The sequence below is a fragment of the Clytia hemisphaerica genome, unplaced genomic scaffold (genome assembly GCF_902728285.1).
Source record: "Clytia hemisphaerica strain Z4C2 unplaced genomic scaffold, Clytia hemisphaerica genome assembly, whole genome shotgun sequence".
Lineage (NCBI taxonomy): Eukaryota > Metazoa > Cnidaria > Hydrozoa > Leptothecata > Clytiidae > Clytia > Clytia hemisphaerica.
This window is the reverse complement of record NW_027103676.1, coordinates 173618-193511: the sequence shown is the minus strand read 5'-3', so window position 1 is coordinate 193511 and position 19894 is coordinate 173618. Positions and strand designations below refer to the sequence as shown.

The following is a 19894-nucleotide window of genomic DNA, read 5'->3' as shown; positions in this document are numbered from 1 at the left end:
ATCAAAATTGAAATACAACAAGATTGATCACCAATCAGAAAAAAGAGACCGAATGAAGCTGTACAGCTGTTTTTATATAAGACCACAAGGTGGCCAAAATGTTAAGAGCAAGTTAAAACATTTTACGGCTTTGTAGACTCTAAAACACCCGATTTCTTAGGAAAAATATGGGTAAAAATGGTGACAAAATGGTGAAAATAAGACCATGTTTAGAAATTTTTTTAGGTTTAAAACTCGAAAAGTTAAGAACATCTGAATGCTTCAAATATTTTGGATGTTCTCATAAAAAAGAAACAAACGTGTAGCACAAACCTTGTTTTAACCATTCAAATCAGCTCATCCATAAGATACATAGTGTGTCTTTGAAATGCATTTTCAGGTGTCAGTCACATTTTGATGCGGATTGCTATCAAGAGAAAACACAAAAATCTCAGCAAAGTGTTAAGAGTAAGTACATTCAGTCGGAACCTTTCTTTATAAAAAATGATTGGAAAATCGGAAGGTAAAACGATTAGAAGGTGGAATAAGATAAACAGTTAGTGTTAATGTAATGCAAGAGAGTCTCTTCGAATCGAATGTCTCATTAACTCGAGCAAATTTTTGTTCCCCGTACGTGTTCGAGCTATAGAGACTTTACTGTATAACTAGAAAGAGCTTCGAACGAAAACCAACTTAACAAATAAAGGGAAAATCAAAGTGATTTGATATGAAAATAATTCATACCAAAATTGTAGCTTTGTAACGACTTCATTTTTACACAACCAATCATGGTCAAAACAGCTGATGTCAACCAAACGATACCAGTAACCATTCTTTTCTTGATTTTATTACGATTTTAATTTTTCTTTATTTATACAATATGTATCTTTTTTCTCATACTATTAAAAAATCTAAAAACTGAAGAGAGAATAACAGGAACTGCAAATATTCACGATTTCGGCTGTTCTTATTTTTTTGGCACTTTGGGCCTCAAATTGTTCTTATCCTGTTCTTATTTATAGGATGTAATTGAGGTATTTCAGGCGTTATACCCAGTTTTTACTACTTTAACCCCTAAATTGCTTGAAATTGAGTAATTTCAGGCTCAGCATTGTTCTTAAATTATTCTTATTTTTTGGCGATTTTGAGCCTCAAATCTATAAAAAAAGTGTAGTCAAAAGAGAAAAACGTAGTATTTGAGCGAGTATATCACGTCCATCAGTAACACCAAAAAGTGGTGCTAGTGGATCTGGGTGTGAGATTGAAGAGACTTTGAACACAAATAACAAGCACCCATTTTTTGCAAAAACCCTCCCCCTGAAAAGAAAACAAATTAGTTTGCGATTTTTTTGCATGTTTTCATAGGCGTAAAGTTTTTGAAAAATGTCACTAATTTTTTCTCAGAAAAATAATATTATTTTTATCTGTCAAAAAAAAAAATTCTTTTTCTATAACGTACTAAATTTAAAAAAACTATATACAATTTGAACGAACAGACAAACTAAATGTGTTTAAAGACATTGTAGAGTGTGTATTTGATATCAACTACTCGAGCAGGTAGCTTGAGGTATAGGTTGCGGTAGCGTCATTCCTATAGTCGTTGGTATCTTTTCCGGAACGTACATTTTCGATAACACATAATTTAACCCTTTCAATGACTGTAAAAAAAGGAACACTTTTGTGACAGCATAGTCTATATAAAAAACCCTGGTCTGGTAATGTATTGTTTTACCTATATTGTCAAATTTTCTTTTGTTGTAAATAAAAGGCAAGTTGGGATTGTATACCTTTTGATCATGTTACCATTTTTGACTCTTGAGATTGGTTTGTTTTCTAGTCACATGATCAATAAACTATGCGAAAAACAATTTTTGTCTGGAGACCACCTTTTTGGTATTTTAGTCCTATGACATTAAAAGGATTTTAAAAGACTTTTTTTTAGTATAAAACCACATCACTTCGGCCTATTATTCTGAAAGAATAAGAACGATTCTGAAACCTATTACATACCTTTTTGATATTTTTCTTGTATCGCTCCATACCGAACATTTCAGCAGCTTTTGAAAATCCATACAGCGATGAAGAAATCCAAGATTCACGTTTTAACATTGTCCTTTTGTTAAATAGAAAGAAAGGATGTATTTCGAAGAACATGGTATTTTCTTTTAAGATTTAAATATGAAAATTTAAACCCCAAATGATTTTTGGGTACACTCGATTTTTCATTTTTAGCATAACTGAACAAAGTTTAAAACACAAAAATTAAGGTTATGCTTTCTTACTATACAGTGACAAAAAGAGAATGAAGTAAAAATTTGTTTCCTTTTTCTGGCACACATGATACAAAGTCCTCAATATCTAAACCATAAAAAATTCAGAAATAATTCAACCAATAAATTCTGGGGGTATCCACTATGTATATTACAAGGATTACAGCCGACAATGTCCGGCAAAGATATCCAATCTGGTAGGTGCAAATTACAGTAGGATAGTTTCCGTATACGGTTAACTATTCAAAAGTCCACTCAAACAATCGAATCACTTTCTGAGAACTGATTGGTTGATTTGACTCAATTACATCATAGTTTGAGAATATTGACTAATTGGATTGATTGAATTGTTGAGCAGACTTTTGGATGGTAAGCCGTAAAAACAGTTACTACTAACACGTAGAGAAAGTGTCTACTTCGCATCTCTTGTTTCATTTTCAAAACAAAGTAAAAACGCATACGTATTTATAAACTGTTAGTCGTTATTATACGCAATACACAAAGAGGAATGAATATTTAGGGGTGCTACAGTCACGTTCGGTCGGGGTTGTGGATGGTGAAATTTGCCATTTTTTTTAAATTTGTGAAATTCTGCGAAGTAGGCACTTTCTCCTGCTCCTAAATAAACATACCAATTTTTACTTTCCTGTGAAATTGAAAAGGTACATTTTTCTTCACAGACCATTATATGTGGAAAGGTGAGATTGCGTGTGTATGTGACAGCAGTCTTTTCTTTTGCGTTGACGTGTGATTCTTCTACGACATATCCTGATGAATTCGATACAAACTGCCAAATAAAGAAAAATAAGAAAGCTGATGCGGTTGCTCGGTGACAGTGGAATATCATCAAATCGATAAATTTGAAAAAAAGGGGAAATTAAGATGGAAAAGGATCAACTTCTTAAAGAACTGTGCTTGTAATCACCAATTTGTTCTTTGATATTAGAACACCAATCACTACTATGAAAAACCTCTTTGATATTGATAATTTTAGATGAAAAGACTTTGAGCCTCAGACAATTAAAGGCTATAGCGCTTTACTTATAGTAGGGGTCGGATTTGGTGGCACTTCCATGGTATACTCTGAAATACATGCTGATGTCAGCCCGAAAGCTGATTGGCTTAACCGACAGTTATACGCGGTTTAAGAGTATAGCTAAAACCTTGTTATGTTTTCAATAGTAAACGAAAGTGAATGAAGACAAAATGTAAACAAAAAGATTGCAAAGAAGTTTTCGAATAAATTCACAATAGAATGCCTTCATTTAAAAATAGAAACACTCGATTTCATTCAAAAGAAAAAGACATTCTTTTTTTCTTTCAGTTTTTATGTAAGTCTTTTTGTGTTGTTGTTGAACATTATAGTAAATTATATTCACTTTTTTGAATATATTTTTTGGAATAAAGTCACTTTTGGTTTTTGTTATGATCCAGCACTCCTAAATACTCCTCCGTATGGATGTTTGTGCCAATATGCTAGATCAGCATTTCATAAATATACCATGCGTCGTTCCCTTTAACCTGCAAATCAGATACTTACTTTGTTAGCTAATTTTGGTAATTTGTTAGTTTTAGAGATGAGCCTAACAGTTTTGAGAATGGGCCCTTCCAGCTTCCTGCTGATCACGTCTTCTGTCAACACATGTTTACTCCAAGGGTTTGGATAACGTTGAAAAATTGCATTACCAACTTGATCCCATCGGAACCTGAAAATAAATGTTTTTGTGTTAGTGGTATAAAGGATTGTATAAATTTGTGATAGTAAAATTGCTTGGCAAATTAGTTAGTTGTGGCGGGATCTCATTGGAAAATATACAAAACCTTAAATACGAAAATAATTTTATTTTCACGTCTCTATGTTAATTCTTGGGTATCTTTAACCTTGAATTCTCTAATTCACAAATTTTTAATTTTTGTATTTGGTGTCTGGTACAGAGTTTAGATACATCAGCTTGTTTTGATTTTTGTCGGCCTCTCTTTCAGACTCCCATACTTAGAGTAAGAAGGTAGGGGAGAGTGCCAGCTCTTTCTCCCTGGATTGCTTCATTTACCCTTGATCCTTCTCTTAACTGCTGAGCATCAAGCAGAGAGGCATCAAGTACCATTTTGGAAATCTTTGGTATGACCTGGATTAGCGTGGGAATCCATGCTATGATTTCTTCTTTGATAAACTGATGGCGAAATGTATAGCATGGTATAGGCTGAGAGTTTGAATTTCTCAGATCCTAATAACGGTTGAAAACATAGCCAATCAAATTTTGTTATTCTTTTACTGGTCACACCTTCTTAGAGAAAGCGCAACTTCCGAAATTTGGTTTTTATCTTAGTAAGTGAGGACAGCGCTAAATTCGAATTTCCCACTGTAAAAAATGTGAGTCCAATATTGGACTCACAGCTCGAACCCGTCTTGTGTACATCAAATTATAAAAAAACACACGACGGGTCTCCTGTCTAGACCTGGATGGGGGGTTGAACCCACAATCTTGGCCAGTCCTCGTTTCAGTTCTTTCCAGGCCTCCCCAGGACTGTTTGTGTTCTAGGGTTTTGATAATTACCAATTTTTTGAATTAAAATACAAACTTAAACCAAAAAAAGCCTGATTTACAAAATTTGTGGGATGTAAAAGCTGTATCTCCTAATCATGAGGGACAAGCTGGAGTTTTTACAAGCTCTTATTTGATTTGGTTGGTCGTTAAGATATAATAACAGAATCTTATTACTTTTTCTAAAGAACGCGTCATCTCTATCACTTTAAATGACCAATTAGTGAAGTATCTTGTAAAAACTCCAAGGCATCTCAATCATGAAAGTGATGTCAAGGATAATTATGTTTAATATCATTATTAAATTTAATATTTCACGTCCAGCAGCGATCAAGAAACATCTGAATTTCTGTCATCCCAAATTTATGATCTTGCATGATTTTTACTATCCAACCACACTGTTTATTTACCTGAGATTCTGTCAGGGGGTGTAACTTGTCAAAAATACTCATGTGGACAAAATGAGATTCTAAAATGGTAGAGTTCTGGTACATTGCATGGGGAATACTTCTGTCATGATGTGTATTACATATGTGTTAACTATGCAAGCATTCTATTGTTTAGGCTGTGCGCATCCCAAGAATTGATTTTGATATAGGAGATACGTATCGGGTATGAAGTTCCAGTCTGAGGGTTGCATAAATTTACATATTTTTGTCAAAGAAGAGAAAAAATGAAGTCATTGTATTGTATTGTTGCTTACATAATTATAAATTTTCATTCATTGCACAAAGAAAAAAAGAAGTCAAAAAAGACAGAGGCAACGTTACGTTACGGACCAAACAAGAAAGTCAAAGCAGAGACGAGCATGAGTAGTAGCAACACAGAAATTCAAGAATATGATTATGTGAAAGACCTTGAAGTGTTGAGGTCCAATGACAAATTAAGGCATTACATAAACAATGCTGTTGTCAATTCTCGGAAAACCTCATCCTAGATTCTCTTTGGAGATCTTTTGTTCTACCCAAACTAGAATACTGCTCCCAACTCGGGAATCCATGGCTGAAAGCGGATACAAGTCTTGAGATGGTCCAAGGGAGCTTTATTCGAAAAATCCACCACCCTGAAAAGAAATACTGGTCAAGATTGAAGAAATTCAAACTCCATTTGCTGGAATGAAAACGAGAAAGATACATGGAAGATCCTTGAAAACCTTGTGCCAAACATCAACCTGTCAGCAGCTTACGACCTGTTTTTCAATCCAGGCTTGGCAGATTTTGTTTAAAGTCAAAGCCTGAATTCCCTGAACATCAGCTGTCTTACAGATTATCCGATATAGTTTCTTGTCTACCTGTGGGCCAATCTTCAACTCTCTCTCAAAAGAATTGAGAAATTTAAGTGGATGCCCTTTGCTAACCATCAAAATAAAGTTAGACAAGTTCCTTGCTTCCGTTCCAGATGAACCCTGTGTTCCAGGGTTTACAACCAATGCTGCATCAACTCAATTAGTACTAGTAATAACATGGTTTAGAGGGTGATTTGGGATTAATAAGGTTCGAGGTTCATTGAAAACATTTCAAAATAGCCCGAACGTAGTGATATATAATTAAACACCAAATCAACAACATGCAGGCGGACATTAGATGATTGCTGACCTAGATGGAAGACCATCAAAAGCACTTTCAATTATTCCAAGTAGTAAGTAAGTTGGGACAGAAAAATTGTAGACAATACGCATCCCTTATATCAAAACATATCAGAGGGGATGGGTGCAGCCTATGTATTGTTGGAATAGGAAAGACAGTACAGTCAAGTATCAATATTTGAGGTATTACGAAGATCGCTATTTTCGAGGAATTTTTGCTGTAAACGGTTTCATTTTAACATGACATTTTTGCAACGGGGTAGGAATAGTTACAGGGCATTGAGAAAAAATCCTAACATAGAATTTCAAAAAGATTCACACTGTCATATTCTGCATTACAAAATACACCTGTTCAATGTGGCTTTTTTTCTCTGTGCTTTGTAGGCTTAAATTATCAAAATTCAGTCATGGCACGGGAAATATTCCAATCAGAATCCTGAAGCTAAAGACTTACAGCCAATCAGAATTTGTTAGCGAGCGGTGTTCATCTAATCAGATTCTAATTCAGATTTTCGAAAGGAAAATAAGCGAGCAGAACCGCCCTCATAGTTTAATCCCAGGATTGGAAAAACCTGCAGAAAACCTTTTCTGTACATATAATGTAGCTGAGGAATTTTAAAACACGGCATTTAAAGTGAAACAAGATGGCGGAGAAGTTGTGATTGGAGGTTTTTGAAATTAGACAACATGAAAAAGGTTTGTTCTATTATAGCATAACAAAGACAAACTCAGGAGGTAAAATGAATTGCGTTTTGACTCCTAACATAGAATTTCAAAAAGATTCACACTGTCATATTCTGCATTACAAAATACACCTGTTCAATGTGGCTTTTTTTTTCTCTGTGCTTTGTAGGCTTAAATTATCAAAATTCAGTCATGGCACGGGAAATATTCCAATCAGAATCCTGAAGCTAAAGACTTACAGCCAATCAGAATTTGTTAGCGAGCGGTGTTCATCTAATCAGATTCTAATTCAGATTTTCGAAAGGAAAATAAGCGAGCAGAACCGCCCTCATAGTTTAATCCCAGGATTTGAAAAACCTGCAGAAAACCTTTTCTGTACATATAATGTAGCTGAGGAATTTTAAAACACGGCATTTAAAGTGAAACAAGATGGCGGAGAAGTTGTGATTGGAGGTTTTTGAAATTAGACAACATGAAAAAGGTTTGTTCTATTATAGCAGCATAACAAAGACAAACTCAGGAGGTAAAATGAATTGCGTTTTGACTCCTAACATAGAATTTCAAAAGAGATTCACACTGTCATATTCTGCATTACAAAATACACCTGTTCAATGTGGCTTTTTTTCTCTGTGCTTTGTAGGCTTAAATTATCAAAATTCAGTCATGGCACGGGAAATATTCCAATCAGAATCCTGAAGCTAAAGACTTACAGCCAATCAGAATTTGTTAGCGAGCGGTGTTCATCTAATCAGATTCTAATTCAGATTTTCGAAAGGAAAATAAGCGAGCAGAACCGCCCTCATAGTTTAATCCCAGGATTGGAAAAACCTGCAGAAAACCTTTTCTGTACATATAATGTAGCTGAGGAATTTTAAAACACGGCATTTAAAGTGAAACAAGATGGCGGAGAAGTTGTGATTGGAGGTTTTTGAAATTAGACAACATGAAAAAGGTTTGTTCTATTATAGCATAACAAAGACAAACTCAGGAGGTAAAATGAATTGCGTTTTGACTCCTAACATAGAATTTCAAAAAGATTCACACTGTCATATTCTGCATTACAAAATACACCTGTTCAATGTGGCTTTTTTTCTCTGTGCTTTGTAGGCTTAAATTATCAAAATTCAGTCATGGCACGGGAAATATTCCAATCAGAATCCTGAAGCTAAAGACTTACAGCCAATCAGAATTTGTTAGCGAGCGGTGTTCATCTAATCAGATTCTAATTCAGATTTTCGAAAGGAAAATAAGCGAGCAGAACCGCCCTCATAGTTTAATCCCAGGATTGGAAAAACCTGCAGAAAATCTTTTCTGTACATATAATGTAGCTGAGGAATTTTAAAACACGGCATTTAAAGTGAAACAAGATGGTGGAGAAGTTGTGATTGGAGGTTTTTGAAATTAGACAACATGAAAAAGGTTGTTCTATTATAGCATAACAAAGACAAACTCAGGAGGTAAAATGAATTGCGTTTTGACTGATTTTAACCATTTTTCTAATACAAAATAATTTCAAACTTGTATTCCCTGAAAGAGAAAAGAGGTAAGTCTAGCCTAGCCTAATTGCAGATTAGATAGAAGATACTTTATAATAATTGGTCATTTGAAGTAATAAAAATGACGAGTTCTTTAGAAAAAGGAACAAAATTGTTTTATTAATGGTTGACGACCAACCAAATCAAATAAGAGCTTTTAAAAACTCTATACCTCGCCTCCTAATTGTCAGGTGTGTCAGGGGGCGTTAAAAGAATAAGAGAGCTTATTTATATAAAAAACAAAACACATGGTTTTCCCAAACTGCTATTCTCACAAGAAGTTTGAATTACGGGAAAGGTGTATTGTCAGCTGCCAGGAGGAGTAAAAGAAGAGCTTATTTATATAAAAAAACAAAACACACAGATTTCACCAAGCTCCAAACAGTATCAATCAAACAAATCAAACGCGGAATCAATTGAACACAATCGAAGGCAATCGAATAACTGCCATTCAATTGTTGAATGAAATCTAATCGTAATCAAATGTTACCAAAGATTTTGCTGTTCAATTGCTTCGATTACGTTTGATTGCATTTGATTATGTTTAATTGCATACAATTAATTTCGATATTTTGTTTGATTGATTCAATAGATGTTTTGGCGAACAGGACAGTCTTTTGAAAAACTAATTACTCCATATACATTACTTTCCCTCAGCCAATAAAAACATGATAAATTATCTTGTCTCTAAGTAACTGCTGTGGAGTAATTAGTTATTCAAAAGATCATTGCATTCACCATTAACAACTATGCATCCATCAATTTCATATGCTCTTACTCTTATCTGATTTTCCAATAGTGTATTGACAGCTAACCAGGCTAAAGCTCTAAAGGAGTGGGCTAGTTTTACAATCAATCTTATCAAACATTATCAAATCTCAATCGAATGTATATTCAAATGTTTTAGACAACTTGACCTTCTTCTTTCCACACTGCCGGACCAGCCACTGCTCCTGAATTATTATCCCTACAGGAGAGCGGATTCAAACAGTGTGAGAGAAATGGTTAATCATCGGATTTCCTAATTGGATGATTGAGAGACTCAAAAAACCCAACAAAACTATCAAAAGTAAGTAATCGAACACAATCGGATATTACTGTAACGTAGTCGTCTAAGAAAACAGCTATTATTTTTTAGAATCTTCCTTACATCTAGTTTTCATATCTATAGAAACTAGATTGCTGACGTCTGGAAAGGAATTTCGGCATGACTGATCCTTTTGTTTCGATAAAACATCAAAGCGGGAATTAATTTTCTTCTCGTTTCTTTCTTTCCTTTTTCTTTCTTATCAGTTCACACTTTCCCTCATTACTTATATATATTGACTATATTCGATTGGCAGTTAGTCACACTAGGAAATCAAGCTTTCAGAAAAAACAACATCAGTCATCTACAGGATGTAATTGCAACAACAAGCAAGGATGAGAGTTACCTGAATCAAGTTCAAGTTCCCAAGACAATTAATCAAAACTTGAAAACTTAAATGAGACTAAAATGACCGATTGCGAACGTGCAACAGCCAGAATATCAACCAACCAAATTTTGTCATTCAATTCCCAAGACAGAGCTTTGATTTTTAAGACCTTGTTTATACGCTCAAGTAAAAATAATTCCGTACATGTAAATTGGTCAGTGTTGTCCGGCGGTGCGCGGATCTAGGTGGGTTCCGTCTCCCTCATAGATCTTTTTCTTGGGAAGTTGATCTTCAAATTAGTTTTCAAGGTTGGCCTAGCTCAAATCTTTTCATCTATGGCTAAAATTTTAGGCAATTTCTCATAGTTTTTGAAAATGTTAATTTCATTAAAAAGTGCAAGGGTTATTTCTTCATGAAAGTTTTGCGGCACGAGTCAAGTTTTTTGCTTGCGAGTCAAGTAAACGATATAGCGCTTTCGCAGCATTGATCTTTGATACATATTTCGGCGGGATGCTAGTGTGACTAACTGATTATTTCCATTTATTGTTAATTACATTCGATTCAATCTTTCATTTCGTTTCATTACGATTATGCTTGAGGAGTTTGATTGCAATTAAATGAAATTGGATCACTCCGTTAGAGCTTTTTAGCGTGTGGGGCTGAGCGCTCAAGTACCGTACAAAAGCGAATAAAATCTAATACAATTTCGAACGTAATCAAACATAATCGAACGTAATTGAAGCAATCGAACAGCAAATCCTGGATTCCATTGCATTTGACAATCGAATTGCAATTATTCGATTGTGTTCAATTGCGTTCAATTGATTTGGCGTTCGGAGGGCGGTCAATGTAAAATCTCTTTATTGTTTCGGGCTCCAACCCTGATCCTAACTGGGAATATTGATATTCTTATAAAAAAGGTTTCTTATAAAACATTGACATTAAAAAAAATTGTTTCTTATAAAACATCGATATTTATAAAAAATGTTTCTTATAAAACATCGATATTTATAAAAAATGTTTCTCCAGGTTTCTCATAAAACATCGATATTCTTAATGTTTCTTATAAGTTACCTCCACATCCCCTCTATGTTAGAGTGACCACCCCTCTATGTCTTTATGTCCCTTGTACAGTATAGACTTAAACTTGTATATATCAAGATTACAAGATTTCGAGTACGGGCCGATTTTACTTTCGTTTTGAGTGGTTTCACTTTCAAGCCAATATCTTAGCAACGAGGTGCTTGCCCATAGTTTGTGCAAAAAACTAAAGATGGAAAATTTTCCACATCCCCTTTCGATTAATGCTTAATGAAAAATGAAACTTTTCTATGTTTCACTTTTTTGCAGCTATTCTTCAAAATGAAAATATTCAAGATTTTTAAAGTTCTTCTTTATTCAATGATTTTGTATGGCACTTTGTTGACAATCTAACTCTAACTCTCAATCTGAAATTTTTCTCAAATCAGTAAATTGAAGATGAGAAAAAACCTAAGCCACAGATCACAGATTGAAACAAATGAAATATATGCGTTGTGCAAGGCACTGAGAGGCCATGGGTACCAAAAAGAAGGGTTGTTTGAAATGGGGCAAGGCGGCAATCAAAAATATGTTCCATTCGGGTCCTAAAACATCTTCAAATCCAGTCGGTCGGTAGTAAATTTTGTCGGATTTTTAAGATCTAGTAAATCCCGAAGAATAAGTCTGCAATCAACAGTATCTTATGCCGCCATCTTTAATTTGCCAAACTAAATGTGCGCACGCACGTGTTAACCTTAAAGCGGTCCTTATTTTTTACCCCCAGGGTACTGGCCGTACCGCGTTTGCTGACTTTTGACATGAAATTATTTCAATAAGGGTACATGAAAAAACTTGAACAGGACTCAATGTGGGTTAAGTAAACAAAAAATAATGATTCAAAGACGTGCTTTGTTCGCCCGTCCCCGCAATTATGGGAAAGATCTAAGAACAGCGCCCAAAAAAACCCGACAATTTTACTGACTTTCGGAATCGGGTTTTCTTGTAAATAAACAGTCGGTCGGACGACCCGAACGCAACATATTTTTGATTGCCGCCCAACCTCATTGGTGGAAGTTTGATAAGCAACTGTGAAGGAGTGCTGGGAAGCAATTAGTAGAAGAGATCACTTTCGTTTTTATTGCATATTTCGATATAAAATTTCTCTCAGAGATTTACTTGTCAATGTATACCGTGAGATCGGGTAACTTGCATCAGTGGAGGCTAACATGCAAAGCCCTCAAATGAATGATTTGGCTGGTCCTTAAAATACAAAGTTAAATCAAAACAAAAATGGTAGAGTCCAGACGTTGTCAATCGAACGAATCGAACGCAGAATCAATTGAACGCAGTCGAACGCAATCGAATGATTGAAATTCGATTGCCGAACACAATCGAATGCCAATCGAATATTACAGCGATTTTCTCAATTGATTCGATTGCGTTCGATTAGTGTCTGGATTCGCTTGATTCGATTGCGTTCGATTGACTAATGTATTTGATTGATTCGACTACGTTACTTACTTGTGTGTTACTTGTGTGGTTGTTCGAGCATCCTGCTTCAGGTAAGGTTCTTGGTGAACCACGCCTCTGTGTGATCAATCTGTCGAGAGAAAAAGAATCTCAGCAGATATTTTTCATGTCAATTATTGAATTGGAATTAGCTCTCCTGCACCCAGTATATCCATGGATCTGGGGTTCATCTGGGATAGACTTAAGGTGTGTGTCCAGGGCTCTTTTGAATTTATCGATAGAAATGTTTTTGAGGTTTCTGATGCTCTTTGGCATAGCATTAAAAAGTTTTGCACCTTGCACTGCAAGTGTGCTGTCTCTAAATTTTGATGTTTGGTTCTTTGGAATTGACAGTGTACACATCCGGCCCAGCCGGGGGTTTTCAGTGGTTTTGATACCATTTACAGTAGGTACAATCGTTTCCATCACCTTCCAGACGTACATTATTCTGTAGCGTTCTCTTCGCCTTTGAAGTGAGTAAATTTTTGTCTGTTTTAGACACTCCCAATAATTGTTTGGGGTGCCATTTATCTTTCGTAAGAAGGACTTTTGAATATCTTCAAGTCTCTGAATGAGACCAACTGCATTTGGGCTCCACAGAACGGAGCAATATTCTAATATTGGTATCACCAATGATTTATATAGTACGGTCATACAATTTAAAGATCGTGAAGAAAAAGTTCTCAGGATCCAAGATGTTAAGTTTTTAGCCTTTTCGATTACTGCAGTAATTTGCTTCTGAAATGTGCAATTACTGTCCATAAGGATTCCAAGGTCTTTCACAACATCTTTGTTTTCAATCTCAACACCAGACGGTGATGTATAGCTTGTTTGAGTCTTGATCTCATGGTTCTTTCCATAGCGCAAGAGTTCAAATTTTATATCATTCAGCTTCATGTTGTTGTCATCCGTCCATTTATATATTCTATCAAGATCTTTTTGAAGTAGGACAGCATCTTCTAGAGTTTTGACTTCCTTTGTGGCGCGAGTGTCATCAGCGAAGGATTTGAGAAAGCTGTGCACCATAGTAGAGGGCATTTTGTAAAATCGCTCGACTGTTTTGTTAGAAGCACTTGTTATACATTTTTGGAAAGCTAAGGGGTAGGGGAATCGAAATTAATATGTTTCCAATTTTTTTTCGGACACTTTGGTGTGATTTTCGGACAAATATGACGGTCTCAGGCAAAAATCATAGGGTTAAAATTTAATGAAAATTTTAGCTCGAGAAAACGCAGACCTGTTGTATATTTTTGGAAAGCTCTCAAAAAATTAGGATTAGAGATATATTGCAAGTATAAGTGATTTTAGTACCTAACTCGAGATATTGAGCTTCAAAAAGCGCAAAAACTGGACAAAATAGCTGTTTCTGGCTGAAAAACACGGTTTTCAAGGGTTAATATCTCGAGTTAGGTACAGAAATCACCGATACTTGCAATATATCTCTAATCTTATTTTTTTGAAAGCTTTTCAAAAATATACAACAGGTCTCCGTTTACTCGAGCTAAAATTTTCATTAATTTTTAACCCTATGATTTTTGCCTGAGACCGTCATATTTGTCCGAAAATCACACCAAAGTGTCCGAAAAAAAATTGGAAACATATTAATTTTGATTCCCCTACCCCTTAGCTTTCCAAAAATGTATAACAAGTGCTTCTAACAAAACAGTCAAGCGATTCCAAAAAATCGAACAAAATTCCCCCCACTACCACTTCCTTGTCAATATCCCCAATCAATATGAGGAAAATCAAAGGTCCCAAAACACTACCTTGAGGGACTCCTGAAATGACCTGTTGTGATTCAGAAGTGACACCATTCACTAGCACTGATTGTTTTCTCTCTGTTAGGAAGGACTTTAGCCACTGTAATAATTTTCCATGTATTCCTAGTTTCTTTATTTTTCGTAGGACAATTGAATGGTCTACTTTGTCAAAAGCCTTTGAAAAATCTAGGTACACAACATCCGCATTAGCATCTTCGTCCAATATATTTAGTATCAGGCCATATTGTTCCAAAAGCTGACTCAAACATGAACGCCCGCTTCTGAATCCATGTTGATTGGGATTGAACGGATTATTTTCATCCATGTGCTTTACAATGTGCTCTGAGTACTTTTTCAAATATCTTGATGACATGGGATGTTAGGGCTACTGGTCTATAGTTTGATGCCAGTGATCTGCTACCTCCTTTGTGGATTGGTGTGATTGTGCATCTTTTCAGTTCGTCTGGGACAATCCCTTTGTCCAAACTTTGTCTCCAGAGGATACAAAGAGGAATAGAAAGTTCTTCTTTGCATTGTTTGAGATAGGTTGCAGGGAAACCATCGGGACCTGGTGCTGCAGCTTGGGACAGATCGTTGATTGCTTTTATTAAATCATCTTCTGTAACTTGTAGATCTGGAATGATATCTACGTTGACTTCATCATTTTCACTCTGCATTATATCGAATGGTTTTGGTGCACTGAAGACGGAAACATATTGTCTTGACAGAATTTCAGCCATTTCTTTGCTTTGTTGCGTCAATTCACCATTTGTGTTCAGCAGAGGGCCAATTTTCGTTTTTATCTTTGCTTTCTTTCTCGCATAAGCAAAGAAATATTTTGAGTTTTTCTTTATGGAATTGATTGCTATATTTTCAACATAACACTTGGAATCCCTAAATGATTTTCGTAAGTCTTTTTCAATTGTCAAAAGTTCCTTTGTTATTTTAGTCTTCTTTGATTGGGACGTGCATTTTAAAAATTGCTTTCAGGGTTCGAATTATAGCTTCGCACTTCGCAAATTGCGAAGCAATTTCAGGTTTTGGCGAAGAAAAAAGTTTTTTGAGATAAAAATTGCGAAGCAAAAATTTTTAAGCGAAACTTAAAAATTGAAAGGCAAAGAGAAAAAAGAATCTAACACAGTCTGTATATGTAATTTAATGAGTGGGATCACACGCCTGAATAAACACTTTTTTAAAGTCTTTCTATATAAGCTTTTCTCTCTGGCATCATAAAAGAAGAAACTCCCTTATTTGCTTGCCTTTTTGCTGAAGAGAAAATCTCTTCGTTAATTGTTGCTGAGTAATTTTTCTTTCTCTCTGGTTATTACGTCATAACAAATGTTCGGTTCATTGCACTTGTTATCTTTAGTAACGAGTAAAATTCCTTTTACATTTTACAAGTCTAGACATTTATCTTCTCTTTTGAATCTCAAAGAGAGAGGAATGTAGTTGGGAGTTTCTAAACATCGACCAGAAATGGCGACCACGACCAGCGACCACGACCGGCGACCAGATAAATTTGGGTTATCGAGTTTTTGCTCTTTCTCCACCTTAGAGTCTTTCTCCTATGATCATTTATTTATCGAATTGAAGAGTAAAAACTCACCCCTGTCTCTTCTGCAGTAATTATAAAGCCACGTGCAAAACGCTCTTGGAGCTTGAATGGGGTGTCAATTTCTATCCTTTTGTATTTTCGGCATCAAATTAATTAGTGGCAATTTTTTTGCTGAAATTCATTTAGGAAGCTTTATATTTGATCATCAGATCATTATTTTGTCAAAATAAGTCATTTTGACAATGTAAGGACAATAGAATAATTGATGAGATTGATATCTCTAAAACTGCCCTTCCCAGCTTTTGCCTACTGACAATTTCTATCTATTCATACTAAAGACATCTCATTCAGCATAATTGATATATTTGGTGTAATAAAGTTTACAGGCATCACACTTAATTGCCCTGTCGATATTTTTGTCAAAAAGTGTCACTTTGTCTAGAAAATGACTGGTAATGTCAAAGGTCACTTTTAGTATTCTAAGCTAGAGTAATTCTCAGCCACGTGCTCAGTGGTTCATTTGAAAGCCACATCAGGACTCGATTTGGATGTTCTCTACGGTGGAGAGAGCAGATAAACTCGATAACCCAAATTTATCTGGTCGCCGGTCGTGGTCGCTGGTCGTGGTCGCCATTTCTGGTCGATGTTTAGAAACTCCCAATGTAGTTGTTTAATAAAGCGTTTTGATAAACAACTTTTGTATATTTAATTAATATTGTTCAATGTGCCCCCTGTATCACTATCGATCTTTTTAAAGACACCCCCTTCTCACAGTCCCGGTGGGATTTTTTTAGCCAGTGGTGGTAAAAATAACGGACTAAAATTTTGAAACAATTTACAGTTTTTGCTACTGATTAAATCTTAAATTTATTTTGTCGGCTCCGTAAACCGGGTTGGCACGGTTCCAAAACCGCTTTTCAAACCGTTTTGTACCGGTTTGTATGTAAAAATCAACAAGCTCGAGATACTCAATTTTAGAAACTTTGACATCGATTTCTCAACCGTTTTAAACCGGTTTAAGTCGGGAAAAACCGATCTCAATCGGTGCGTTGCGAGTCAAAACCGGTGTGTGTTTTTGCTGTATGGAAATCGCTTGGCAGGACACAATATTAGAACAGAAAGAGAGCAAAGATAACCTACAAATAGAATTGACATCATAAATGAAAATTTGAATAAAGTAAATAGCAAAAAGTTTTTTCATGTATTTCATTTGTTTTATTCAAAGCTATTGAAGCTCACTATTGCGTCATTTTTAGCTTAAATGGAGTGGTTAATTTCATTCTTCGTTCATTTTCATACCAACATGGCTTCGTTAACAACTGTAAATAAGTGGCAAAGTTCTCTAAAATGCAAGCTAGATATATTGGAGATTGTCGAGAGATTTCTCGAGACAGTAGAGACATAAATTTATTATTGTTTTGAACACAAAATTCCAAAAGAGGCATACAAATTTCTAAATTCTATCTACTTCACATTTATGTTGTAGATAGAACAATAGATCGTAAATATAGATCGCATTTAATCGCAAATTACATCGCAAAACTCCAAAAGTGCTTCGCAAACATCTAAAAATTTTCGCCTGCGGCGCTATCTGGCTCGCTTCGCTCGCATTTTTTTAGCGAAGCTCCTCTAATTTATAATTCGAACCCTGGCTTTGTAATTTTTTTTCTTCTTTTCGTAAGAGATCGGCGATATCTTTCAACTTTTGATTTCTTCCTGGTATCTTTGGTTGTTCTGATTGGTATTCGTCCTCTGCATACGTCCAAACATATTTGATTGATACTTTCAAGAATTTCTTGTGGATCATCACTGTTAAGTTTTACATCCCAGTCAATTTGATTCAAATCTTCCTTTAACTTATTCCAATCAATTTCATCTGAGAAGAAATTCAAAGCGTTGAATTTGGAACGTGGTTCTGGTTTATCATCATTACTAGAAAAATTTTGAACTTTGAGCCTAGTTGATACCATAACAATACTGTGATGTGAAGTGCTTTGTAACACTGGTAAAATTGAGTAGTCATGTATAAGATCTTCATTATTTGTGAAGACAAGGTCTAGGGTGTTCCCATCTTTGTGTGTGGGTTGATTGACATATTGGGACATGAACAACTCGTTGCAAAATCTATTTAGATCATTCAGCATTGATCTTTCTTCCATAGAGCATCCAGTTTTTGGTAGTCCATTAGGCCATGTTGACTTTGGAAGATTGAAATCGCCACCAAAAATTATGTTTGGGACAGGTTCCAAGGCGGAAAGGGCTTGTTTCGCACCTTTGAGCGGTGTAAGAAGGTCTTTAGCTGTTGATGGATTTCCATTACTTTTGTCGTCAGGCTGTCTATATATTACAAGCATAGCCAAGTTTTCAGTCTTTGAGTAAACACAAAGGAGTTGTACACTTGGTGATTTATGGGAGTAGATTATTTCACATGAAGCAGCTATATCATCTCTTATGTAGAAGCAGACTCTTCCAGTTGCTCTCCCTCTTGATTTTTTCTTGCGTGATGAATCACATTTGAACAAAGTATAACCTTCTACTTTTAGTTCTGCATCTTTATGGTTGTTGAGCCATGTTTCTGATAGGCCAACAAACAGTAAACTTTTATGACATATGTTATTTTCGATAAAAGGAACTTTGCTTGGTACAGTTTGCGGGCACAGTCCTTGTACATTAAAAAAAGCAAAGTTAAAAAAGCAACGTTTGGTTGGCTTATGCATTCGACTGGTTCGACTAATTGATTCTGTTGATTAACGTTCAACAAGTTCACGTTCAAGAGTTAAACGAGATGATATGAATCATTTTAGCCTGGATTCTAGAAAATGCAGATCATGCAGGCCCACATGTTTACTGCAGGTTGTGTGTCAAAGCCCGTTCGTTGCGTTGATTTATCTATTGTATCGATACTTAACCTCCCTAATAAGTGGCGCTCGAAATTGAAAGGAATTGAGGTAAATTGGAATCTAATTTAATCGACCACCCGTCGTACGCAGTCGAACGTAATCGAACACCAATCCAACATCAATCGAACGTAATCGAATATCAATCAAAAGTAATCGAATATCAATCAAATCAATCAAATTTTACCCAGAATTTTACGTTTGATTGATATTAGATTGCGTTCGGCAATCGAATCGCAATCATTCGATTGCGTTCGATTGCGTTCAATTGGAATTTTCGTTTGATTCCGTTCATTTGACATCGTCTGGTAGAGTAGAGCTGCGAGCAAAGGTACTTAGTTCATTTGTTTTGAAATTTTGCTGCTTTGATTGGTCATTCATTTGAGGGCTATACATATGTTTTAGCCTCCACTGATGCAAGTTACCCGATCTCACGGGGTACATATACTCATGTGCTGTGTCAACTTGTCAGCATTGTATTGCATTACGCAATGGTTTTTTCCAAATATGGTAATACGAGATTTTGCTAATTGTTCCATTTGTTTGATTGACATCGTCTGGCAATTTCCAATGGGCAATGAAATGATTGGGCTTTTTTCGCTTGCATGACGCGAATTAGCCTGGGAATCCATGCTATGATTTCTTCTTTGATAAACTGATGGCGAAATGTATAGCATGGTATGGGTTGAGAGTTTGAATCTCTCAGATCCTAATAACGGTTGAAAACATAGCCAATCAAATTTTGTTATTCTTTTACTGGTCACACTTTCTTAGAGAAAGCGCAACTTTCGAAATTTGGTTTTTATTTTAGTAAGTGAGGACAGCGCTAAATTCGAATTTCCCACTGTAAAAAATGTGAGTCCAATATTGGACTCACAGCTCGAACCCGTCTTGTGTACATCAAATTATAAAAAAACACACGACGGGTCTCCTGTCTAGACGCGAATACGTGAAAGTCTTTTTCTGGCAGACTAATAGCTATTGGTTAATATTATAATATCATACTTACTTCACATTAGTTGAACAAGTGTGGTACTTCATTTCGTTTGAAGAAGGAAGGGGCAGGCTTTAGGCATGGACCTCTGGACCCCACGAGTGAGTGAGTGGTCAGGTGGTGAGCAGTGAGGGAGTGCGTGAGCAAA

At 35.6% G+C, this 19894-nt stretch overlaps 1 protein-coding gene across 1 annotated transcript; it reads right to left on the bottom strand.

Annotated features, from left to right (window-relative positions):
• Positions 1-1316: 1316 nt before the first annotated feature.
• Positions 1317-19894, bottom strand: LOC136803601 (PRELI domain-containing protein 1, mitochondrial-like). Its single transcript, XM_067060324.1, has 5 exons — positions 19762-19894; positions 3790-3955; positions 2882-3036; positions 1990-2092; positions 1317-1637 (listed from the first exon to the last, which is right to left on the bottom strand). Exons 1-5 carry the CDS (start codon positions 19791-19793, stop codon positions 1521-1523), a joined length of 573 nt encoding a protein of 190 aa, XP_066916425.1. The 5' UTR covers positions 19794-19894; the 3' UTR covers positions 1317-1520.

Bases quoted from the DNA above. Each gene is read 5' to 3' on its own strand.
- LOC136803601 (XM_067060324.1), bottom strand. From the start codon at position 19,793: ATGAAGTACCACACTTGTTCAACTAATGTGAA. The intron at 3,037-3,789 runs GTAAGTATCTGA...TTTATTTGGCAG, and splicing joins TACCAAAATTAGCTAACAAA to TTTGTATCGAATTCATCAGG. The intron at 1,638-1,989 runs GTATGTAATAGG...CTTTTTTTACAG, and splicing joins ACAAGAAAAATATCAAAAAG to TCATTGAAAGGGTTAAATTA.